This window comes from Strix uralensis, chromosome 17, assembly GCF_047716275.1.
Source record: "Strix uralensis isolate ZFMK-TIS-50842 chromosome 17, bStrUra1, whole genome shotgun sequence".
Taxonomy (NCBI): Eukaryota; Metazoa; Chordata; class Aves; order Strigiformes; family Strigidae; genus Strix; species Strix uralensis.
Window position 1 is genome coordinate 14,783,103 of NC_133988.1, and position 25,560 is coordinate 14,808,662.

The following is a 25,560-nucleotide window of genomic DNA, read 5'->3' on the forward strand; positions in this document are numbered from 1 at the left end:
CCAAAGTACGTGCCATGTTTTGGCTCTGCTGAGAGGAGTAGTGACTTTGTCATGCCCTTTTAATCCCATGAGCTGATACAAACCCAGTCTAAGACCAAATAGGATGGTGCCCCATGCAATGTGAGAGAAGATGCTGGAGATCTCTGTGGCCACTGATGACCCAAAAACTTGCTTTACCATTGCCCTGAGCCTTGCATGGCCGTTGCCACCCCTGCAAAGTGGGCGTTGCGTGCATCAGCCCATCCAGAAGTGCATTGCACCTTCTTTGCGCTGGTGCGAAGTGTTGGGATGGTGCAGAAGAAGCTCTACATGATGCTGCCTTCCATCTGTTCGGGCTCATCTCTACGGTTGTCCTAGCGTTACTTCAGACTGGCGAAGTCTGGTAGTGCTGAGGAGAGATCATGCCATAAACAGAAGGTGGCAAGAACAGTGCTGAGCAATCAGCTCTGCAGCTCCAGGGTGAAATTTGGGGGTTTTTTTTCTGTGAACAAACCAAAGGATGTGGCTCTTCAGGCCATTCTTCATTCCATCAACTGCCATTTTTTAAAAGGCCTGTGGTGCCATTCTCATAGAGGTTTCTGACTGTGCCTTTAAGTGGGGTGGTCCGGGAAGAATGCAGGGGTGGAAGAAGAGGTCACTAGGCAGCTGCAGTTTTCAAAAGCTGGCATCTCGGAGGAAGTGCTAGCGATGGGTGTGTGTAGCTGGCTGGAGAGCCTGACTGAGTACGACTCTGTGAAATACGTGCGCATTCAGAGTGTTACATGGGGAGGCGTGAGATGTTTCCTTTCTGCAACTGTTGCTCTGTCTATTTGGTAAGTGCATGGCACCGGGATGCTGTGTTGTACGTGAACAAACGTTTCTTGTATTGGGCATTGTCTGGTTACAGCTTGGCTTTCAGCACTTCGAGTTTCGTGGCAGCAAACAAGCTCATTGATCTGGTGTTAGATCATTCTCGGAAGATGGATATGGTTGTGGGAATTTTGTGGTGGGAGTGTGGTGTAGGATGTTATGTAACAAAGTGGGGTTGCTTGCACAGAGTTAACTAAGCTTGCTCTAAAAAACACTTTCAGTTTCATTTCTTGCCATGCTGCCTGATTTTGTTTCTTGTTGGAAAAATCCAAAATAACTCTAGTGAATAATCTCAGATGTACACCAGTGTTTTTGCGATTGGAGTCTGCTCTGTAGAGTCTCCTATTCAGGGTCAGATGAAATAGTCAGTTGCCCCTTGCAGCAGAGTTCAAGAACAATAAGATGTTTTAGGAATATGCAATAACTGCTTGTCTCTAAAGAGCAGATTTTCCTCTTTGCTGCCAAACTAGGGCTGTTCTCAGTGCTAAATGCTTGCTGAACAAAAGTTCATAGAGTTGGTTTTGTTCTCATGGGAGGGCGGCAAGCGAGGACATTGAGCACGCTGATCCCAATCTCTCAAAGAATCAAGTCTGCAGGAAATTCAAATTGCCTTACTAAGGTACTGTACCCACCTACTGCTGCTCAGAGCTGGGTTCCCACTGCCCATTCCCAACAACATGGTTATCCCAAAGCGCTGTTCTCCAGGAGGAAAAGGCTGATATGCTATTGTAATAGACGGTACAAGTAAAGGAACATTGACTGGGTGCTTTGTATTTCTGGTCTTCAGATACTATTTTATCCCCCCGCAGACAGTCTGTTGTTAAACTGAAATAGTGCTAGCTCTTATGGTTTGTTTTTCAAAGCAAATCTTTTATAACACTTTTATCTAGTGCAGAAAGTATTTTCTGAACATACAATAGTTTCTCAAAGTTGATGAGCTATATGACTTCCCTGTCAGCTTAAACACAGATGCGTCCTTCCTCCTTTTATTAACACATTCAATTAATGAGAAAGTGAAAACATTAGGCCAAGGTTTTTGAAGCAATCAGCATGAGGCATAAAAATAGTCACTCTGGAGAGTTAAGGACTAAGTATTTTAAGGTCTCTTTAAAAAAAACTGTAGAGAGGGCATTTGTGTTTGTTTGTGACAGAAAAAGTCAAAGTCTCGGTACACAGCAATGCAGCATGGGTGAAAGTTTTTGGATGACATCAAGCCCTTTATTAATTGGTGTTTCACAAATGGCATCTTGAAGGGCCAGGATGTCACCTCATGTTATCTGTATCATTTCAGATGGGAAAATAGAAGTTCTCTTCTTGCATATATCAGTTCATTTCTGATAAAGCCAAAGTTGCGAAAGTGAAACCAAGGCAGGCTTTGGTCCAGCCAGTGCATGTGTCTCACACAAAAAGCCTCTCAATTACTTGAAAATGTCCATCTGACTTTTATCTTGCAGTGCATTTTGTCCAAGAATGATACAAAGAAGCTGACCCATTTTATTTTTATGGGCTAATTTGTCTTTTCTGTTTTATCTGGCCAGTTGTGTGGTCATCATTTACAGACTCTATCAGGAGATGGATGAAGTTAACAGCTCAATTCGCACTAGTGTGAAGGGAGTGGCTTACACAGACAACAGGATCTGGGATACAGCAGAATACACTATACCAATGCAGGCAAGTCTTAATTTAATGTCAGTCCAGTATTCAACTTCCACTGACACATCTGGTTGCTTTCCTGATGTGTCTCTGTCCTACCATGCAATGTGATTACTTTACATTGGAGACAGCAATGTTTAAAGCCAAATCTTCCCTTCCTCCCTTAATATAAGGAAATAAAAAATCCTCTTTTATGAGATTTCTGTGGTGCTATTTGTTACACAATTTTTACATAATCGATTTATTATTTTGTTAATAGCAAACTTAGGAACAGATTCACTGCAGTATAGCTGTACTAAACACAGTAGTGTTATTACCAATTAATGCTCGTGTGTCTTCTTGGTTGTAATGCCAGTTTAAAAAAAGATCAGTGCCTTCTTGCCTCTGGCTGCTCATTCCTGCCCTGATGATGTCCCTGGCTTTTCCTGTTTGAGCTGGGTAGAATCTGAATGTTTATCAGGGGGAGGTAGAGCAGGAACAGCCTTGTCATTCCAGGTGATGTTCTGGATTGACTGAGGTCTGAATCAAGTATGTGAAATTTCAGTCAGATTCATATTCTTTTCTCCATGTAGGCAGTAAACTCTTTCTTTGTGATGACCAACGTCATTAAGACAGAGAATCAGCTTGAGTGGAGGTGCCCTGAGGTAACTATGTTTTGTGATTTATACTTAGGATGTATCAAATGCATGTTGATGTAAAAGAGTGGACTGTTCTTGGAGCAGTCTGGTACAAGCAAATACTGTTGCTCTTTATGTCTGTATCTCAGCAGATAACATGCAAGATCTAGTTTAGTTGCTCCTTTTCTTTCTCGGGGAGTCAGCTGGCAGTTGTGACTTTGCTTCACACCAGTGACCTTGCAGTCAAACCTATCTGCATCACTTTCAGGAGATGATGACATTCAGGCCAGTGATTGCTGTCCAGCTTCCCTGGCACTGTGGCTGCTCTTGAGGAAAACCCAAAGGAATGATGGAGCTACAGAATTGTTACCAGCTTCTCTGCTAATATGGCGCTCTTACTATTACTGTTGCTCATTCCTACATGTCCCCTTCCTTCCTTTCTGTAGGTCAAACCTGGTCGTCAGCTGCAGCTCTCCTTTTCATTTGGCTGGACTAGAAGTGGGACCTTGCAGAGTAGTTCCTGAATACAAGTTGACTTTCACTGGCAAAAGTATATGAAACTGTTACTAAACAAAGAATTAAATAGTCCCGTATTAAATTTATTGTGCTCAATAGTATAAGAGAGAGTGTGAAAAATGGGAAAAGAGATAAATAATAAAGGAAAATGTTATTGTAAGCAAGGAAAGGACTTTTTTCTGGTTTTGCAGGTAGCTGAGCTTTTATCTCCTATAAGCCAAATAATTAGTAAGGGTTATACCTGCTCTGCATTGTTATTTTCTCTTATTATTTGATATTTTTACATTGAAGCTGAGTAAGGCTTTTTACATAGGTGTGGAGAGGGAGATTTTTTTTTTTAAATCACTTTTATGTAATTTTTTTCCAGTATCCCTTCCCCAAAGCTATCTGCTCTTCAGAAAAGTCCTGTGAAAAAGGGAGTGTAGACATCAACAGTCATGGTATGTAAACAGCGTTTTCAGATTGTAATTTTTTTTGTGGGTACTATCTTCTATTGTAGCATGTGCAAGATCCAGCTTGGAGAATGGCAGTAAAACAGTATGGAATCCTAAGAGATATCTGAGAACATATTTTTGAAACCATAAAACAGAGTTCTTATCAGCTCATGTATGCTGTTACTAAAAGGAGAAACGGTGGCAGGGAGCAGAGGAAGGGAGATGTGAAGAAGAGCACCAACTGGTGTGAATGAGGTCCCGTTGAAGTCCGTGGCTGCTTAGCAAGCGGAGTGACTGCGGGATCTGTTTGAAGGGTCTGTAACACCCCTATGATGGTTAGGTAGTTCTTGGAATAAGTCAGGAGACTCGTGTCCTTTATCTGGGACCAGTGGTCCAGAAGGCATCATACTGTTTTCATCAGCTATGTGAGTTCTTTGTAGTGCTGAGATTCCCTGAATTTGGGCTGCTGGCTGGATTATTACCTCCCCTGGTAAAGACTGAATGCTCACAGAAAATGCAGACTTTCCAGGAGTGCAGAAAGAATTAAGGTTTCCTGCCCACCTTTATATCCTTGTTTAATTTGCTCATGTTTTGAATTAAACTCCTGACTGAAACAGTTGGTTTCTTGATTTATCCCAAGACTGAGATACATAACTTCATACAAAACTGTAAAGGAAACTACTTCACCCTCAGCCCAAACAATGATAAGCACTGTTGACCCAAGTAAATGGCTAAATAAGGATTGGTGAGGTGTGGCAGGACCATGGTTTGGCTAGTTCTTCCTACAGCTCCCTCCTATAGAAAGCTGCAACAGTCTGAAACGTCAAGTTCCCTGTCTTACATTTGAGGATGAATCCACTGATATGTTGAAACTGTCTCTAATTGGCGAGAAACTCTTGTCTTTGCTGAGTAAGAGCTTGTTTCTCTACAGGAATTCAAACAGGAAGATGTGTGTCTTATAATGCAACTGTTAAAACCTGTGAGGTCAGGGCATGGTGCCCTGTGGAATCCATGGAAAACCCCCCTGAGTAAGTGAAAGAGATATCTGCATTTTTTTAATGTCAAAAGGAGGATTTACTTTGAGAGTCGTGAACTTTTAGGATAATCCCTTTGCCTAGGCACATCTAGATCTCATGTATGTAAAACAGCCATACCGTTAACACTCTTTGTAATATTTAAATAACTTCTAACAATCTGTCCTACTGTATGATTCTGCAGTGAAGTCATAGCCTCCAGTTTGTATCATCATGCAGCTGCCATAGAAACAGTTTTAGATGTCACAGGCTCATCTTGAATTCACTAGAGGCATTTGGCTCATTAATTCAAATGTCAAGGAAAATGCATCAATGTAAGATAGGTTTAATCAGTGACAGAAATAAAAGGTTCCCTAACTTGGGGTTTTCTTCTGCAAGGCTTAGGGCTCTATGGTGCAAAGTTCTTTGTGGGTTCATTTATCACAGTGAGATTGCTTCCACCTACCAGAACAGTAGGAGGAGGTTGGTTGTCTGTACATTGTGCTGCAGGCTAGTGTTTGGGGATCCACCTCAGGCTGAAGAACAGTCTCTCCAACCTCTCTAGGTAGATGATAAGGGCCTCGATGCTGACAATCTGTAATAGCAAGCTGAAGAAAACTCCAGGAAAAAGACTTCATGGAACAATGCTGCTGTGACCTAGTGAGTAGGATGGAGGGGCCTCGTAGCCATCTTTTTCTGTAACCCCGTGACAGTACAGTGTTCCAAGATGAAAATGTTCTATTCTGTATCAGCCAAAGCATGAAAAAATTTTATAAAGGATTTGATTTCAACTGAAATGATGGAAATTATACTCTAAGAGAGCCAATGACAATCAATTTTAGCTCATCTCAACCAGCTTTGAAATACATGTATAAGAAACTAGGTCAATTATCACTTTTATTAACTCATTGCTTTTAAAAGATACAAGCATGATTCTATGTATATATCCCATCTAATCCCCTAATTCAGGGTTTTCTGCAGAGGTTGAGCATTTTTTCCACTGCCAGGTCCCCTCTAGAGCCCACAATGCCTTCTACAGCTCCTTCAGCTGAGTTTTTTCCAGCTCTTTAAAGGAATTTCCATTCCCTTCTTCTGTGGACAGAGTTGTGATCTGAAAAAGGCTTTCTCCAACAACAGGAAGGCTGCATTGTTCATACGGCTTCCGAGAAAGATATGCATGAGCTTCCTGAGTTAATGAAATCCTAGGGGATTTTTATAAAGTTTCACTGACTGCCAGTCATTTTTAAATGTCACACTGCGTAGGCTCACTGCTGTGTATATTACAGAGGGAATTTTGCTTTTAATTACATGGCACAGTTGACACATTCTGTCTTGTTTCCTAACCTTCCTCTAAAGTGCCAATAGTTGGTCACTACCAGGGACCAACAATAATAGATAAGAGGTTTGATCCAAACCTCTAATGTATAAAGTTCCTTCACAAGTTCCATTGACAAGGAAAAAATGAGGATTCACTAAAAAGCAAAGTTGAGTGTTTATTTTCCTCCAGAATTATACATAAGACCAAGGTCAGAACCCAGGAAGCTTTGCCATCTGGTTGAGATACTGAGGTAACAATGTTGGGCTTTGGTTACACCCATGATTGTCTTTATTGTCCAGATTCCTTTGAAAGGTATGTTTCATGAACTATACAGGCGACCTCCTTTTCCTTCCTGTTAGTTATGGCAGGAACTAAACAAAGGCATTGCATGTTGCCAAGAAGATTCTTTTATTTTAGATCATTCATTTCAGCCTGTGGCAGGGCACAGTTGTCAGATTAGCTGGCTGAAGGACAGAAGAGCCTTGCATTCAAATGCTTCCCAGTGGATGAATTACAGAGTTTCACATTATAGGTTCATTCATATTTAGTTCTTTAAAAATTAACACACTTTATTAATATCTTGACTATTATACACTGAAAGTCATCAGTGACTTTTCCGTCCAGGTAGCACCCACAAATGTTAATTTGGTTTGCAATCAAGTCTCATTCATTGACTTGGTTTAGAAGACACTCATGACAAGTCCCTCATGGAAGCTGCATGTCATCCAGCTAATGTGCTTCTTGTCATCACAGTTCTCTGATGCAGAGGCACTGCTCAAAATACAGTGATAGGAAAAATATTCCTTGCTTAGAAGCACTGTCCTTTATGTGGATGACTGCTTCGAAGACTGGGTTTCCCCCTTGGAATCACTGTCTTGATGGAAATTAAAATATTCCTGGTTATTCTTAAATGGAACAATGCCAATATTCCAGTTCGGCATAGTCCCTGTGCTAGACAAACAATGCTAAAAACTGTATCTCTTACTTTTATATAGCCCTGGCAAGTCCTGGAGTATAGCAGAGGTTGTCTCACACAGTCTAGGCCAAGGCTACCCAGCTAGCAACTTGTGGAAAGATTCTTTCTTTCCTGCCATATTAGCTTCAGAGAAATCACTCTTTGGAGGAAGGGTCAGACTAGCAGCCTGCTTTCCAGTGTGTTTGCATTCCACCTACGTATTTAGTGACACAAACCACTGTGACACAAACCACTATAGGGGAGGTCCTCGAACTGGAATCTGCTAGGAAGGCAGGACAACCTTGGTGTTGTGACTGCCAGAGACTCTAGGATCGAGCACATGGCTCATTCTTATACTTTTACTACCTGTGCAGCTCTGGTGTAAATGCCCACCTCTCTGTGGGGATCAGCAAGGAAACTGCCAGTTCATTGTGCAGAAATCATCAGCTGTCAAATGGTGCAATTTCTTACTACTATTCTATAGCAAGATTTCTATGAGAAGTCTCCTGAGATCATATTTCAGCTGCATGTAGAGATTCTAGTTAGGCTTGGCCCACACAAACAAGTGCAATAGAGAGAGAATATTTTATACCTAAAACTAAGAAAACCACCTGCATCTTTCTTGATCCCCCAAGCCACCTAACTCCCTGCATTTCAATCTGTTATTCTTAGCAACATATTCCTCCTACTGACAGCTTTCCAGGTAATAGTAAAGTAGCATAACATTAACTGATGTATTTAAGTAAAAGAAGTTTAGTTAATGTAATGTTTCTTTTTTAGCCCTGCTGTTCTGAGGCGTTCTGAAGACTTCACTGTGCTGATAAAGAACAACATTCACTTCCCAAAATTTAATTACACCGTGTAAGTGCAAACATTCCTCAATGCTTTCTGAAGAGTGAGTAGTTGTGCTCTGAAAAAAAGATTGTATAAATTGGCACCTTCTTTACTCAAAAAGGCTATGCATTCAGGGCTGTATCTGCCGCAGTGATAAACATCAAGTTTCTGTAATTCTTTAGCCCTATTAATCCTTCAGGAACCAAGAGAAATAAGGAGAGCTTGGGAGCAGAACCTCCCAGCATAACTATTTCTCTTATGCACTGGACAACAGAATTGTTCGTTCAGATACACTGGTTTATGTTAGGGTAAAATTACTAAAATAGAGCACAAAAGACATGTGATTCAAATTATAAGGTGAAAGTGTTGAGTATACACATGTAAAATTTTGCTGGTGATAATAGCCAAAGAGTAAAGAAATCATCTTGATTCCCAGATCCCAGTTAGGGATATATAGATCTGGTAGCTACAAAACCAAAAGCTCGTATACTTACAAACAGAGCACATTTAACACAGGTTCTAGTTAGTAAGTGTGAAGTCCCTTACCTGTATATGTCGCTGCTCCAGCTTGGTTTTAAATTTAAACAGTTGTGTGTGTTCTTCACAGACTAAATATTCCACAAAATTTAAATACTTCCTGCACATACAACAAGATAACTTCCCCGCTCTGTCCAATTTTCCGTCTGGGAGATATTCTTCAGGAAGCAAAAGAGAATTTTTCTGAGATGGCAGTAAAGGTCTGTGATACCACTTTTTTTTCACGCTCAGTGTTAAAACACTTTCTTGATTCTCTTCCTGCATGTTTTTCTGTCTGCTGTATCATGGAATTGTTCTAGGTTTAGAAACTGATGTATGAGAAGCAAAGTAATCCCAGCTTTCAAGAGTTTAATGTGCTTAACAGCTCACTGGATGGGACCCATGTTGACAGAGGTGATATTATTTTATTAGTATTGTAGCATGTAGAGGCCCTTTTACAAAGCCCAGTGCATTTAAATAAGTCCTATACAAGGCTGCCACTTGTGGTCATCTTTTGATTCTACTCAAGCAGATCCTAAATCATGTTGCTGGGGCAATCATCCAAAAGTCAGACTGGCACAAATGGCAGCTTATGTTCAGAGTCAAAAAGCACTTATTTTTGCCATTACATTTTTACTCTGTTCTTTAGGGTATTGAGCCAAATGCCCTTAACACAGTATCCAGCCATACCTCTAGAAAGTCAATATTAACAGATGGGTAAAATAAAAGTAAAGACAAAGCGTCCTGCCCAGAGTCATCAACTGAGCCACATTTACTGATTTGCAGCCTGGCACACTGCAGTCAAGATGAAACATTTGGACTGGGTGCCTACAAAACTTAGGCTTTTGGTTTGAACCTGTATGTAGTTTAAAGCAACAAAAGGTCCGTCACAGCATATCAGCTACATCCACACTTGGGCTACTAAGATGAAGAGAAATAGAAGATAGGAAAGGCCTGAATGGTGGCTTCTGGGTCACATAACTAAGTCACTTCCATAGAAGACTGCTTGATTGGCAAATGTTGCTTGTTAGCGTGTCTGTAGAGATATGTCCCTGCCAGTGGCATCCCTCAAGTCTCCACTGACTTTAACAGCAGTTTAGCACTGGCAGCCATCACAGCGCTAGTCCCTAAACTTACTGTGTCTGTTTCTAGGGAGGAATCATTGCCATTGAGATTAACTGGGACTGTAACTTGGACAGGTGGTTTTACGACTGCCATCCAGAGTATGGTTTCCGCCGCCTTGATGACAAAAAAATAAAGCCCGGATTCCAGTTCAGGTAAAAAATGTTATATGAAGGCATGTTTTCTGAGTTGAAGCAAAGATGTGATGAGGTACAGGGAATGATGACTTGGAATGACAGGATGTTTGATTCTCCTTCTTCACTCTTGTAGTCAGGTCCTTAACCTGCAGTTACTGCAGTTGTATAGATGATTCATCATGGTCATTTTGCAAATGAGCATGCTTGTATTGCAGGAGATTTTATTTCTGTGTTGAAAGGCCTAGAAATTTCCAACAAGTATTCTGGGAGCAAACACAGAGAATAGTTTGGACAGATTCCACCATATGGCAATCGAGGCTTGAAACTACCTAAACTTGTGAGTTTCCCAAGGCAATTAACACAAATAAAATAACAAAGTGTTTTTCTTCCATCTGGGTAACCCCACAGTTCACTGAATCAAGATTTGTTCAAAAGCAAATTGGAGCTTTTGGTTCCGTGTGCATATAGCAAATTTATGAGAAGTTTGACGTGACTCCAGTTCTGAATAGTTACACAAACCTTTTATCAAATGCTTATCAACACGTTTAAAACTAAAGTTGTCCCTCAGATCTAGATTAAAACTCTTGTGTAACAACACTCTTTTGACTCACGACATGATTATTATTACATGATAGGTTTTCATACATTTGTGATGCTAACATGAGTGCCATAACTGTCTAGGAACTGCCAGTGTATTCCAAAGCTGCATCGTGCTGGAGCTGTGCAAACAAAGAACAAATAGCTGTTCCCTCTGACCTGGCAGCCACAGACGAGAGATGAGGGAGATCACAAGGAAAAAGCAAGACAGTGCTGAGGCCAGCAACCTTTCCGTTGAATACATTTTTGTAGTCAAAGCAGTTTCTGAGAAGGCTTTTGGAAGAAGACAGTGGAGTAGTTTTGAGGATGTTTACTGTCAGATTAACAGCTGGGGTCACAATGCCAAGAATAGGTTTGCCCAACATTTGCTATCTTTTAAGTATCACCATACCAGTCTGTAGCAAGATTGTTTTGCTGCAGTTCAGCTGAAATCTCTGCTGCAGGAAGTGAGCCTAGTCTGAGAACATAGGCTGCTGGGAGAGTGTGCATGGTGCCAGACCACATCCTGGTGGCCTGACTCTGTATCTGTTAATCAGGGGGTTTATTGGCAAAGAAATGTCATTCTCTAATGTCTCCAAAATTAAAAAAGAGGAGCAGAGTAGTTTGGTGCAGCAGTATAAAAAGCAAAGAGAGTGAAAGTTGAAAAGCAGTGAATAGATTGAGCATAATACTATTTAAAACAAGCGAAGAACATGCACAAACCCTGACACACTGTTCATCTTGTTTACGCCAACTTGTATGAACAGAGCTGCTGATTTCAGTAGAACTACCCAAGTGAGCAAGGGGGAGAGCTAGAAATGATGTTACAATTAATATATTTCAAGAAAACTTTTTCGACATCAGTGGCATGTCATAAGAATGTAAAATATTATCATATCAGAGGTCCATCCAGCCCAGTGTCCTAAAGCTAACAAAGATAACAGCAGGAGAAAATTTTGGAAAAGAGTGTAAGAAACCGGGCTCGTGTAGAATGCTGCTTCCCCTGCAGTCTAGCTGTCCTGGAAGTGAGGAAAGCTACTTTGGGCAGCTTATAACCTCTGTGTGCATGGAGCCCTATTGAGTTCATCTCAGTTCCAAAAGGAATTTTGTGATAGACTTAAATGGAAACAGGCTTTAACCTTCCAAAAGAAAAGAACTACTTGAGGTGCAAGGGAGCAAAGCTTCAGCCAGTGATCAAGAAAGCTCTTAACAGGTCACCTCTGAGGACAAAGCTGTTACGGAGGAGAAGGCTTCTGTGCCATCAAGAGCAGATGTGAAATAACCTCTACCCTGAGGGCTAGAGAAAACCTCTGATTCTGGAAAGAGTTAGGAGAACTTTCAGATAAAACCTAACTGACCTGTAGGCTTCAGAGGCAAAGAGCTGACCAATAAAACATGTCTTGGGCACAGACTGTGGAACTGTTCAGCACACGAAAAATGAGATTTCATGTCTGTGCAAGCAAGGAGAAAGCAGAACACATTACAATGTGTTTTTCTGAGTGACTCACTGCCTTCAGAGAATACAAATCAGATCGTGGTGAACGGGAAGCAAACGATCGCATGATCTAGGGGACTCTGATTAAAAGCACTCAAAGTTTGCCAAACTTAGCTTGCAGTAGGATGTGCAGGAGAGTGGAATCAAGTAAAAGCTTGCTCTGGGCTGGTTTGTTAGCAGAGATGGCAAAGCAGAGCAGCAGGGACTGAACCCAATGAGAAAGGAAAGGAGGAAAATGTATTTTTGTTTAGATGTCTCCATCGTCTGAATGAGTACCTGGAGATGCTAGAAAGCAGAGAGCTGAGCTGATGGCATTTACGCCAGACATATCCTATTAAATGGTTTACTCTTTCAATACTTGAACAACTAACCAACTATAAAACAAATTCTGATTAGCAATGAGAGTGATCTGTGAGTATCTGCCACTCCTGGAACTGACCTTCTGTCCTTTTGGCTAAGCAAATTCATGTTCAAATTATTTATCTAAACAAAGGAGAACAGGACTTAGAGATCACTCAAGTAAACCAGTCAAGAACAATACAGCACTTTAAGTCCTGACAGCATGTCTGAGGCAGAAGACATATGGGTGTTTTTATCAGAGATTGGATATTAGTAGCATTGTGTGGTTTAGTATGTCTTGCAGTTTAATGTAATGATTTTGTCTGTACTGCCAGCTTTTCACTGTCAGATTTAAAAAGATCTCTTTGTTCTATGCTCTGTGACTGCTTATTGATCCATAAGCTGATGCGAGCTGTGCATCAGGAGGGTCATGTTCTTGATAGAATAAAACACTGGAAGTTAGTAAAGGCTCACATGATTCTTGACACTCTCTACTGATTGAGGAATGGAAGATGGCTGATATCCAGCATGCTGAAGTGTGCTCAGGAGTTCAGAGCTCATCTTGGATAACGTGATATTAAAGCCTCCAGAGCATGGGCACTCTTGTCACTGCCAGCTCCTCACATATCCTCACCGGGGTTTTCTATCTGCTTTACCTGTGATTGAACTTCTTTCTGCAGCTTCAGGTTCCAATTTGAATTGAGACAGCAAAACACTTGTTGGACATTAGTTGAATTTTTAATTTGTCTAAATCTATATATATGTATTAATTTAGTTTAGACCGCCAGGTCAGATGCTGGGCAAAATACTGTTCATCAAGCTGTCCTCAGCACCTTCACTTCAGAAGTCTGAAAGGGCTGGAGGAAGAAGGGAGAAGAAACTCTGCAGCCTCAAGGCATTATATCCCCCAGGGAAGCTGCACAGATCTTCATTTACTCTTTTGCAGATATGCAAAGTACTACAAGCTACCAAATGGGAAGGAGCAGAGAACCCTTTTCAAAGTCTATGGAATACGCTTTGATGTCCTTGTCTTCGGCACAGTAAATGCCATTCTTTTTCCTTGTGGAGGGAGAAGAAAGCTTGCTATTTCCTTAACCCCGCTTCTGCCTTATACCGCTCTCCCCTCTCCTGTCCATCATTCTGGGATGGAAGTCATGTCAGATGAGTAGATGTAAACTGAACTGAGCAGCATAGGAGAGCAAAGCTGAGGATGAAATGGCCGAGCTGGGCGGGAGGCAGGATTGTTGTTTAAGACTGAGACAACAGCAGGTATCACCATGACATGATGTTATGGTCATGAACACCGTGTGTCACCACTGCGTCCCTCTCAAGTTGTTTATTCTCCCCTGCAAAGTGTCTGAGATGGTCTATGGAATTTTGGGATTGATTGAATTGTAAAGAGACATTGTGAAGAGACAAAAAGAGAAAAGGCATTAAGTTGAATGAATGATAACAGACCTTGCCTCCTAGTTATTCTTTTCTGCTTTCTTTAAGGGTAGAAAATTTAACGCCATTGAACTCATTAAAAACGTTGGGTCCATGATGTCCTATTTTGGTTTGGTGAGAGACTTTTTTGTGCTAATAAAAACAATTCTGGAGATAAAGCCTCATTAAGAAAGTAGAATCACCATTTATTTTTTTTTCATGTGCAGGTTGTGACTGCCATTGAAATTGCTATTTGTGTAGGTAATTGCTCCGGCTGCTGCAAATCACCATTCTACAGACTTTACAACAGGAAAAAGTTTGAGACTGTGCTGAATCCAAGACAGGTAAAGAATGTAAATTGCTGCTGTGTGGATACAAAAATGCAGCTGATCCAGGAAGATTCCATGGAGCTGTGCACTGCATGAGTGCAGTGGGCTCTACCCACAACCTTGGCATGGCAGAGTCACAGCAGCTCTATCAGGGAAACCTGCAGGGAGTAGTAAGCCTTCAAAATAGCAGAAGGATATCATGAGAGGGCTGTCCATGAAGAGGGCATTGCTCAAAGCCTCTTCCCTGCCAACTTCAGTTGCTTCTTCCTCATTTTCAAGACATTAATGGTTATTTCTCTAGGCTGCCTCTGCTAATCCCCCAGCATTTTAGGCATGTATTTTTAAAGAAGGGTGAAGAGGAGAGTACCTAAAGGCCCTGCACAATCCCACTCCTACAGTTAGTTCCAAACCATCTCTTCCTGTTCCCTCTGTCCCCGCAGCTCCCCGTGTCCTTTCTATGCTGGATGCTGGAAATACTGGTCCTTGCAACATGCATGTGCAGGGGGTGGTTACTGGAGTACAGACGGCAGAGTCCAAGCCCTGAGGTCAGGTCTATGCTGTGTTTGTCGCTGTTCTCCAAGTAACTACTCCAGCTGACAATGCTCATTTCTTCTGCTGCACAGGTGATGTATGTGTCCTATGTTGATGAGCCACATGTTACCTTGATAAAGAAGCCTCTGAAAACAAGCTTGCAGCATACTCAAGGCAGCATTGTTGAGGTAAAGACAGACACTAACCTTTGGGATTCTCCCTTCAGAAGGGAGAACTGAGGAACATCATTCCAAACTGATTTGGGTTTCCACCACTGCCACGCCCCCATATTTCCAGATTAGATTCTGAGGGGCTAAAACTAGATTCTTACTGTCTGCTTCAAGTTAATAGGTCCTGTGACCAGAGCATGTATTTTCTAGAGTCAGCTAAAATTTGCTGCTTTCCTGTGGTGTGTATGTGCCAGCGGGAGTGCGTTGGTGTAGAAACAACTTGCGAGTTGTCGATTCGATTTCGCTAGGGTGGGCGTTGGCAACACAGAAAGACAATCCTCCTCCAGATCTGCTGATCTATCGTCATTATCCCTATTGTGCTGTGTCAAATGAAAAACCCAATGGTGAGGATCACTGGTGTAAAGTCTCCCTGCAGTTGGATGAAACAGCAAACGCTGTTTTCTTTAGTTTATGTTGGGAATTGTTGTTGCAGAGCGACCCTGTGAAATTCGATGATGCTGGCGGCTGCTGCCCCAGTGAGGCCAAGGAGAACGATGATAATGAAGAATACGCACTGACGCACGCTCTCAGACCAGGGGCCTCTTCCCCATACTTCCTAGAGTGGTGCCACTGTGGCAAATGCCGGCCAACACAGGAGTTCCATGAGCAGCTCTGCTGCCGAAGGAAAGAAGGGCCGTGCATCACAACCTCCCAGTTGTTTCAGGAGCTGGTGCTGTCCCGTCACACCCTGGATAAAGCCCTTCTCTACAAAGACCCCTTTCTGGACTTGACAGATGACAATATCAACAACCAGCTGCGTCACCTTGCTTACAAGCAATACGTACACTGGCGCTTTGGCTCGTTTGATCTGGAAGACAGAGCTGTCGTCCCGAGCTGCTGCAGGTGGAAAATTAGAGATGCTTATCCCAAAGCAGACCACGACTATACTGGTTTTGAGATGGAATGAGGATGTAGCAGAACTTGAGCTCACACTGTGACTCACCTTGGGCATTTAACCTTTGTTTTCTTTCACAGGCCTTTTAAAAAAGAGAAGAAAGTGTGTGACTTCCCAAAACGTTCTGTGGTACAGCTGAATTCTGGTATACTGTCTTTGGAAAGGCACCATTGCCTACTGCTTAGCATAGAGGAACAAATACCTTGAGACAAAGTGCTTACTTCTGCCTTTGCTTCATTCTGTGAGTCACCCCACGTGGTTTGGAAATGCAAGCTTTGGGGTGAATTCTTAGGGGCTACCATTTAGTGGGAGGTTCCAGGCCTCCTGCCTTTGCGCTAGCACATACCAGAATCCCCCGAGTCAGGAGATGACCAGCACCCTGAAAATAAGGTGGAGCCAAGAGTCATCTCAAAGCATGACCCCTGAAGGAAGGAAGTCCAAAAGTCACTTGAAAACGTGGTCCTGAGCATTTTTCTCCCCCAGCCTCACCACCTTTCTGCAGCCCTGGATCAAGAGGCTCTAGAAAGAGGCCACTGAGCATGTAGTTTTGTAACTCACCGTTGAAGGCCTCACGGTCCATCCAGATTAAACAGGCTCATTTTAGGTGATTTCAGTGACACAGACGAAGCATTTTCTGAAAAGCCCGGCTGTTCTCTTTGTATTATTCCTTTTAGCTTGAACTCGGGAATTAAAATGAAAAGTACTTTTACCATCTTTGTGTAATATTTTGGGGCATTTCATTCATACACACTGAAATTGTCATGTTGGACTTTGGCCTCCTGTTTGCTCTTAGCTTCAAACAGGCCTTGCCTCTTACACCTCCTCCTACTGAACTTGGCACAGTGCGACTTGCTTTGTGCTGTGATGCATAAGGCCAGACTACAGCCGAGGAGCAGCAAACTCAGGGTAGATTAATCTGTGCTCCAACACCTTTTCAGTTCTTTCTTTTTGTTATACTTGGACATGTTCTATTTTTGTAGAAACAAGGTGAGAAGGATTGTAACACATTTATTCTGCACTCCTTTCAACTAAGCTTTGTTCTTTCCGAGCTAATCCTGCAGTTTGCCATTTCCATTACCCACATGTATTTTAAGATATATTGCTGGCAGATTATGCCAGCTGTGTGTATATCTTCAGTTATAACAAGCATTAATTGTATTAATGTTCATATTGCAGCGTCTTACCTAGCTAGAGTGGGAAATACAGTTGTCATTAATGCATTCCAGTTGCGATACATGAACCAACTCTTCTTTTGGAAGAATTACACTGAATATTCACTAAAGACGGCGATTTTAATCTCCTTTCACATTTGGATATACATTCTTCCTTATCCTCTCCCAGCTTTTTTTGGTCCTTTCAGTTTTGAGTGTTTTTATAATAAATAGAGCATTTTACTAATCTATAGCTGACTCAAAGTCTCTTTAATAGTTTCATACTGTCTGAAATTTCCACTGCCAATTTGCCAGCTCACTTCATCTCTTTCTAATGATTTACCCGCTATTATGAGGGTTGTGGTCATGTTTCTAAATTAAGCACTGTGCTGGGCAGCTCAGCATCAGGTGGAAGGTGCAGGAATTAGGTGGTGCAGATCTCTGCTTTTATAGTAAAGATTAATTCTGCAAGAGGATAAAGGATTTGCTCATTGTGGAGGGTGACAGGCTTAGATATGCTTCTGCTATCTTTTGCAGGCAGGTGCTCTGGCCTTGCCCTGAGCTGGTGCAACTTATGTCTTGGTGTTAGGATGGCCCTTGCCTGAGGTCATCTGTCCAGCTTCTTCGTGAGACTTAGTAGCCAGACTCAGCAGAGGGCTGACAGCAGCAGACTTCCAGGTAACGGCTGACTCACGTCTGGCCAGTATGGAGGTGAAAAACTCCCCATAAACTTGCTAACAAAGAGTAGCACGGGGAAAAAAAAAATCTCCCAGATTTAGCAACCAGGTTGAGAGCATCCTCCTCAGGATGACCCATCACCCGCACTCCCCAAGCCCGTATCCAGGCAGAGCAGAGCTACAGCAGCGGGAGGCCTCAGGGCTGAGCCTTGCCCTGGCTGCCGAGCCGTGGGTTATCCCGGGCAACCCCAAAGAGCGGCGGTGAACCCCCTTTTTCCTACCGAAAACAGCCCGCGGGGGAGCCTGCGGCACCTCCGGGCAGCCGCTGCCTCCTCCTCGGCCGCGGGCAGGGCCGGTGGCTGGCAGGCAGCCGGCGGAGGAGGGCGGGGGCCGGCAATCAAGAACCGGTGCAAGCCCCGGGCCCGCGGGAGCGTTCTCCGGGATCCGCGGGGTTGTAGCAGCCGCTACCCGGCGTGTGGAAGCTCCCTCCTTCCCTCCCGCCCTTCCAGGTCGCCGCCATGGTGTCGTGCGGGGCTTTCCGCAGCTTCCTTTTCGAGTACGACACCCCCCGCATCGTGCTGATCCGGAGCCGCAAAGTGGGGCTCATCAACCGCGGGGTGCAGCTCGCCATCCTCGCCTACGTGATCGGGTGAGCGGGCGGGTGGGCGCCGGGCTGCGGCCCCCGCCTCCCCGCCGGGTTGCGCTGGGGGGACCGGGAGGGGTTGATCTCGGGGCGGCTGCCGTGAGGGAGGAAGGGCAGCTCCTCGCTGGGAGCCCCCGGGGGCGTGGGGCTGAGGGGCGGGAGCCGGCCGCTCCGCTCAGGGCGAGGCGGGAAGGCAGCTGCCGGCGGCCCGCGGCCCCCCTTGTCCTGTGAGGGAGGCGCGGGCTGGGCTGCGGCGGCGGGAAGTGGCCGCCGCGGGGCTGAAGGGAGGCCGGAGCTCGCCCGTGGCAGCTGTCGGGGGTGCCAGCGCCGAGAGGTGACAAGGAGGTGGTGGGACAGTTTAACTGGGAGTAACTGGGATTGCAGGGCTGCTTACAGGCAGCTGCAGAGAGGGCAGGACCCCTCAGGAGGGAGACGTCCCCGAGGGTGTTCATCATTCCCCTAGCTGGGGTGTGCATAAAAGCAATAATTACACCCCGCCAAACTGCTCTGGGAAAAAAAAAAAATCAGAAAGGAGATTGCTAGTCCTGTGACTCTTTTGTAGGAAAACACTATGAAACTATCTGGACCATCCCTTTCAGGTGGCACATGAAAAAAAGGAGAATTTCCCACTGCCTGTGCTGGTTTATGGTGTTTATAATTTTTTGTTGTTGTTTCTTTCTTACAACCTTCTCTTGCAGCTGGGTGTTTTTGTGGGAGAAGGGCTACCAGGAAACAGACTCTGTGGTTAGTTCTGTAACCACAAAGGTGAAAGGAGTAACGCTGACAAACACATCCACCTTGGGACCCAGGATCTGGGATGTAGCTGACTATGTCATCCCTCCTCAGGTATCAATCACTTTCACATGCAGAGGGAGGGTTTTCTAACGAACAGCTACTGCTTTGCCAAAGTCCACTGAGGTCTGGAGCAGCTTCAGCTCCAGTGAGGCCTTGACATGGGAGAATGAAGCAGCTTTTTGCTTCGTTGCAGGTCATGCTGGGCACCTGCACCACTAGCCCTGGGGAAGCTTGTTTCAAGAAAAGTGTGTCTCTGTGTGCGCTTGTATAGGAGGGAGAATTTTGCAGGCTTCAGGAAAAAGTTGCAACAATAACCATGTGTCGTCTTACTGCTTTCTAAAGCAAACAGCTCAAAGTTAACTTGTTGACAGAAACCCTGGGAATAGCCTGCAAGTCACTTGATCCGGAACTGTAGTTACTGATTGACTGTGGGAATCTGTGCTGTGTGGGCAATATGTGGCAGCCTTTGGGGTTGGCAGGCACAGCCAAGCTGCTAGTTGTGGGTCACTCTGTCTACATGAGATTGGTGCAGAAAAAAATGACAGATTTAGCCAAATTTTGGCTGAGTGATTGTATTTGCGTATCAGTGGAGCAGAAGCAAACAACAGATCCCAAATTGTACAGATTGAAAATAATGGAAGTGGTGCTCCCTGGAGAAACAAACCAGGACGGGTCAAATCTCTAGTAGATATATTGCAAAAAGTGAGTGGGAGTTGTGCTCAGAGTTGCAGCTGGAGCTTTATTTCTGCTTCTGCCTTACAACTCCCCTGAGCAGCTGTGTGATCTCTGTTTTCATAATGTGAATGAGGAAATTTGGGCTAAGTGGGAGGACAGAAAGAGTTGCTAATCCCACAGTCCTTCCTTTGCCTAAAGACAGAAGCATCAGGTGATACATGTGAGAATCTGCTCTGGGAATAGCACTCTACAGCAGCACTGTCCAAAGTGGGTCCCCTCTGTGGGGCCGCCTAGGCTCTGTCAACAAAGACATTTGGGGCAGTGCCTTGGATATTCTTTGCAGACTGTCACTCTTAAATTTCCTTCTTGTTTTGCATGATCAGGAGGAGAACAGTGTGTTTGTCATGACCAATGTGATACTCACACTGAACCAGCGCCAAGACCGCTGCCCAGAGGTAGGATCTGCTTTAATCCTGCCATGTGTGGGTGGGAGTGTGGGGGAGAGAGAGTTCGTAGAGTTTAGTGTAATTATTGTTCCTCTCCAGTTTCCAGATGATCAAACAGAGTGCAACGTGAAGAACAACTGTGTTCCAGGATACGTCAGCACCCACAGCAATGGTAAGAAGCCTGCTACAAGGGTCTGTGTTGTGATACATCTGTGCTGTGCCTTCCCTCCTGTTAAGGAAGCAGCATTTCACTTCGGTCTCCTTGTTCGCTTTCTCTCACACCTAAGAGAACTGAAAGGGAAGCTCAGATTTTTCTTCTGGGGGAGAGCAGATGGGCTTATTCTGTGTTGAGTGGATGCTGGATAGATGTGTGCTTTGGTGAGTTAGCAAACAGTGTGAGGGATTTTTCAAGACCTTGAGTCCATGAAGCAGTATTTCACGTAGATGAGGATTTGACTAGGGGACCTGATGCTTCTTTCTCTGAAATTGCACTACAAATGGCAGTGGAGGATAATGGGGGTCTTGGTACTGGCAGTTCACCTCTGAGCAGATTGCTTTCACCTTATGGAGTGAGGAGACACCGCAGGACAAATACTGCCTCTGTATTTTTGCTTGGTAGTAGCTGCACTCACCTGTCTTCCCAGGCATCCAGACTGGGGAGTGTATACCATACAACAACAGCATTAAGACCTGTGAAGTCTTTGCGTGGTGCCCTGTGGAGGATGACTATCATATACCCAAGTGAGTGCTCTGTCCTCCTACCCTGTGGTGGCCCTCCTGAGAGGAGGCTAGCAGTACGCAGCTGATGTTTCCCCCTGTAAGGTACCACTGGGAACAGCTGAAGAAGTGATCACCAAGGACCCTGCAGAGTCCTGTTTATGAAAATATAAGTAAAACTTACTTTTGCTGTTGTTTTGTAGGCCAGCATTCCTACAAGAAGCTGAGAACTTCACCATTCTGGTGAAGAACAACATTTGGTACCCCAAGTTCAACTTCAGCAAGTAAATAGCATGGGGGGCATTGCACTGTCTGGTCTCTTGGCTGGTAAAGGGGAGCTGGAGGAGTGGAAGAAGCTGCAACAGATCTCTCTCTGTTCCCCTGTAGGCGAAACATCCTCCCCACTATCAACTCCACCTACCTCAAGAACTGCATCTATGACTCCCAGACAGATCCCTTCTGCCCTATCTTTCGTTTAGGGAAAATAGTTGAAGCTGCAGGGCAGAACTTCCAGGAAATGGCTGTGGAGGTATCTGGCAGACCCTTGTCTTGGGCCTCAGCTGTGTAGAAAAGGAGTGGTAGGCGGTTGTCCCCCTCTGCTTCGTGGCATGAACCACAGGATGCAGAGTAGCTGCAGAATGAAGAGCTGCTCTGGCCAGAGGGACTGGAATCAATTCTACTTAACAAATATTTGGCCTTGGCTTGTTTGGGTGGGGTTACGTGCAAGGTCCTTCTGTAGCTGGGGGAAGGAGTGTTTGGGACTGGGACAAGAGCCAGTAAATGGAGGTCACCGTCCACAGGGACTTGGACTACTCACCTTCTCCTCTCCTCCACTTGGCAGGGTGGAGTCATGGCGCTGCAGATCAACTGGGACTGCAACCTTGACAGAGCTGCTTCCCACTGTGTGCCAAAGTACTCCTTCCGGCGCCTCGACAACAAGGACTCTGCCCACACCGTTTCACCTGGCTACAACTTCAGGTAATGTGGCTATGAAGGGCACCTGGTGACCATGTGGCTCAGTCTGCCGCTGGCACAGTGTTACGGGCTGCCTGCACTCCTCAGGCAGTTGCGGGTAGTTCTTGGACTTTTAATGGTGCTGTAAAACTTTCAGAGTTTCTCTGATGCTGTAAAACATAGAGCAGGTCAGATCCTTGCTGTGTGCAAACCACAGCAGAGAGGGAAGTCAGTGAAGCTCCACTGATTGCATCAGAGTGTCTGAGTCATATTTGCATCAGCATTTAGGTGCCCGTTTGGGCCGGCGTCCCATGGCATGGTGATGTGAGAATGGGCTGTTTCGGGGTCTGCTGGTAGGGCAGTATTTGAGGGGGCTGGTGTGTGGGAGTGGGAGACTGAAGTGCCTCCCTTGCTGTGCATAAGGGAAAAACTAACCTCTAGAAAGTGGCTCTGTCAGCTGAAGACTATATCTGCACCAGGAGTGTCCTGGCATACACCACCACATACACACTGGCCAGTACAGGTGGGTCCAGCAGCTCCAGTAAAACCACCAGTGCAGAACTGGGTCACTGGGTGCAGCCAGACTTAGAGCTATAACAGTGCAGACTGGCCACCTTGCCAAGATCCTTGCAACAGTCCTGCTCGTGAGGAAACATGGCTCAGGGCTGTGCTTGTTTCTAGAATCACAAACTCTCACTGTTTTGGTGGAACTTGGATGAATTCACTGAGAAGCTGCTCTCATGCAGACAGCACCAGCGTGTGTTTGGGAGGTGCCAGGCCTGTGGGTATTGGGGTGTCGGGCGAGACCGGCTGGAGGATATTGCAGCCCAGCTGGCGTGGGTTCTGAAGTGCTCTTACTGATTCCAGACCGTGGTGCAGCCCCTTACCAATCCTTCCTCTTCTCTTCCACCCTCTTCTCTGCTTCCTCCTGGCTTAGTCAACCATGTGGCGGAGTAAGTCTGACCTCACTTATTTGTTCTCAATCCTTTTCCCTGTCATCTGCCTGCGAGTCACATTGTGCGGGACAAGGAACAGCCTTTGTGTGCCAGGCTGAGCTGTGCTGCCTCCCTCCCTGCCTGCTCCCTGCCCTGCCCTCTCGTGGCTGCCTGCACTCCTGCAGCCTCCTACTTGCCTCGTGTAGCTGCTCTTCCTCCTGCTCCCCTGCTAAAGCTAACTTTCTCCCCATTCTATGCTTTGCAAGTTTTCTGATTTGGCTGGTGGTAACCTGCTGTCTTATATTTGCCTGTTCTGGGATTTTCTCCTAGCTGTGCTTGCCTGCATGGAATCTCCCTCCATCGTTTGGGGTTTGTCTCTGGAGGTACCGATGTTCAGCCCATCCTCTTGGGACAGGGGACACACCTGGATGTTGCATGATCACATAAGCAACTTCAAAATTTCCAGCTAAGCTCTGACCTGTCTTTTTTCCAGGTTTGCAAAATACTACAAAGATACTAATGGCACTGAATCACGGACGCTGGTCAAAGCTTATGGCATCCGCTTTGATATCATAGTGTTTGGAAAGGTAGGCTGACAATTCCTGGAGGTCTTGTGGTGAGGGCTTTCAGAGATGCTGAAAAGCATATTCACCCTTGTAACTGTCTTCTAGGCAGGGAAATTTGATGTAATTCCCACCATGATTAACATTGGCTCTGGCTTGGCACTGTTTGGCGTGGTAAGTGACACTCCACTGGGACTCAGTTCTGGATTAGTGCCTTCGTTCTGAGGATTATTGTCTTAAAACTATTTCAATCTCCACTAGGCAACAGTGTTGTGTGACGTAGTTGTTCTGTATTGCATGAAGAAGAGATACTACTATCGGGAGAAGAAATACAAATATGTGGAGGATTATGAACTGGTAAGCATCAGTGAAGGCAAAGTTCCTCCTCTGACTCTGGAGAGAGTCTGAAACAGGATGTAGAAAGTCCACATCAAACGGAGATTTTGAACCACAGCTTTGAGGAAACTTTGTCTTCGTCAGAGAAGCTAATTTTTACCTCAAAGCTGTTGCAGGGAGAAGCACTAGAAACAAATATTGTCATGTTTCCTGGGCAACCAGTCTTGGAGAAGGAAATGTATGTTCAAGAACTTGTCATGCTCCCACTGCTCCTCTTGGGTTGCAGTCCTTGGCAGTTGCCTCCTGAAAGCTGCAGGCAACAGCTCTGTCCCCATCAAATCCTTCCTTCTTGGCTTTTGGGGGTTCCTGCTGCTGTGAGCAAACCCATCCAGTGAGTTGGTATTTTCCCTGACAGCCGCAGCTGCAGCTCCCTCCGGGATCCCTGTGATCCACTTGGGCAGCAGAAGGGTTTAGCAGGGCAGTGGCGTTGCTTGACTGGTGTTGAGGGCAGAGCTTGGCCCCTGCAGCCCTGTGCTTGGTGGGAAGTGGTGCTGCAGAGGGTGGATTACTGAATCAAAAGACCTTGTGGCACTGGAAAAGTAAACCCCGAGTAGTGGAGAGTAGCTTGCCTGTACAGAGGGTTTTATGTGAGAGGAAGGGGGAGTAAGAAGTTTCGTGGCAGAGCTGTAATCTCTGATCCTTGCAGGGAGTCAACGAGACGTACGGAACAGACTCCTGACCTCCTGCCGCTCCAGCACCAACCGCTGCTGTAAACTGCTGCTGTGAACGTTACTCTGACCCCGCCATGAGATCCACCCCCTCGTCGCTGGAAGGAAGGGGGGGAACAAACGTGAGAAAGGGACCTTCTTCATTACTTTTCACTACTTTTGCTGGCTGGAGCCAACCCCCGGGGAGAAGAACTGGGTCTGCTCCTTGTCTGCTGTCTTTCCAGGTTAATTGCACTAAGCACAGAGGGAGAATTGTGCGTTTATGCCAGGCCTCTGCGCCAGCTAAGCCTGGGACAGAGACTGCTCCCACATTGTCGTTTTGACAGTCCTTTCCCTGAGCTCACCCATGGCAGAGCACAGGGTTACAGGCACAGATTCTTCCTTACAGTGAACACGTCCGCTGCCAGGGGTTGCCTGACCTTGGGAGGGCAGCTCCTTGCCGTTGGCTTTTTCCTTGCCCTGAAGGATTGTGATGCTTAGCTGAGCCCATGCCTACTCTTGAATCGTGTCTCCAAGCTCCAGTGGCCCCAGACCGAGACAAAGCAGTGTCTGGTTCCATTGTGCTATGGTAAATGACTTACTGCTTACAGAATTATTTTTTTTTCCATTTTGTCTAATTTTTATGGTACTACTTTAAAATTTACTTTCTTTGTAATAAAATATTGCCCTCTTCAGAGTCCTGCAAGGTGGGGTTTGCTTGTTTATTTTTCCCCAGGGCCTGTGAAGGTTAGGCTCCGTGAACTGTCTTTGTTTTATACGGGAGAGCTAGCGCAGCCCATGCTGCTGTCTGCTTTGCCTCTTGATTCCCTCAGTGAGAGCACTGCTGCAACTCCAGCTTCTGCTCCACCTTGGTTCTCCTCACACCTCGTCTGTGTTGCATTAAAACCTTATCCAAGGGAAAAGAGTTGGAAGTTAGAGGCCAGGGTGGGTTGGCCGAGCATGGCCTTAGCCAAACCCTAGTACCAGCTGCTCGGAAGAACAGATCTGTTGCTCCCTGGTGCCTCCCCGACTTTTCACCACCCCACCCTGACCCTCCAGCTGGGCTGCTGCATTTAATGGGTTTACACAATTTGATTTAAGTGAATTTGTTGGCTTTTATCTTCACAAGGCCTTGAGCATCTCTAGCAATCACACTGACACCCAAGGTACAGCTCTT

At 45.1% G+C, this 25,560-nt stretch overlaps 2 protein-coding genes across 5 annotated transcripts; both read left to right on the forward strand.

The window, feature by feature from the left end:
- Positions 1 to 571: 571 nt before the first annotated feature.
- On the forward strand, positions 572 to 17,184 carry P2RX7 (purinergic receptor P2X 7). 2 transcript variants are annotated; one of them, XM_074887759.1, is made up of 13 exons: positions 572 to 812; positions 2,388 to 2,524; positions 3,079 to 3,146; positions 4,003 to 4,075; positions 5,001 to 5,097; positions 8,136 to 8,216; positions 8,797 to 8,926; positions 9,858 to 9,982; positions 13,321 to 13,414; positions 13,869 to 13,934; positions 14,027 to 14,143; positions 14,752 to 14,847; positions 15,323 to 17,184. In XM_074887759.1, the coding sequence occupies exons 1-13, from the start codon at positions 688 to 690 to the stop codon at positions 15,794 to 15,796; spliced, it is 1,683 nt and encodes a 560-aa protein (XP_074743860.1). In that variant the 5' UTR covers positions 572 to 687; the 3' UTR covers positions 15,797 to 17,184. The 2 variants fall into 2 exon arrangements, with proteins under 2 accessions (XP_074743860.1, XP_074743861.1); XM_074887760.1 differs by lacking the exon at positions 572 to 812 and adding an exon at positions 1,397 to 1,468.
- Positions 17,185 to 17,523: 339 nt separating this feature from the next.
- Positions 17,524 to 25,089, forward strand: P2RX4 (purinergic receptor P2X 4). Of its 3 annotated transcripts, XM_074887396.1 has the most exons (13): positions 17,524 to 17,613; positions 18,122 to 18,261; positions 18,954 to 19,101; positions 20,109 to 20,180; positions 20,271 to 20,343; positions 20,816 to 20,912; positions 21,092 to 21,172; positions 21,276 to 21,417; positions 21,730 to 21,866; positions 23,271 to 23,364; positions 23,449 to 23,514; positions 23,602 to 23,697; positions 24,383 to 25,089. In XM_074887396.1, the coding sequence occupies exons 2-13, from the start codon at positions 18,131 to 18,133 to the stop codon at positions 24,413 to 24,415; spliced, it is 1,170 nt and encodes a 389-aa protein (XP_074743497.1). In that variant the 5' UTR covers positions 17,524 to 17,613; positions 18,122 to 18,130; the 3' UTR covers positions 24,416 to 25,089. The 3 variants fall into 3 exon arrangements, with proteins under 3 accessions (XP_074743497.1, XP_074743496.1, XP_074743499.1); XM_074887395.1 differs by lacking the exon at positions 17,524 to 17,613 and having other exon boundaries at positions 17,986 to 18,261; XM_074887398.1 differs by lacking the exon at positions 17,524 to 17,613 and having other exon boundaries at positions 17,986 to 18,261; positions 23,644 to 23,697.
- The last annotated feature ends 471 nt before the right edge of the window (positions 25,090 to 25,560 follow it).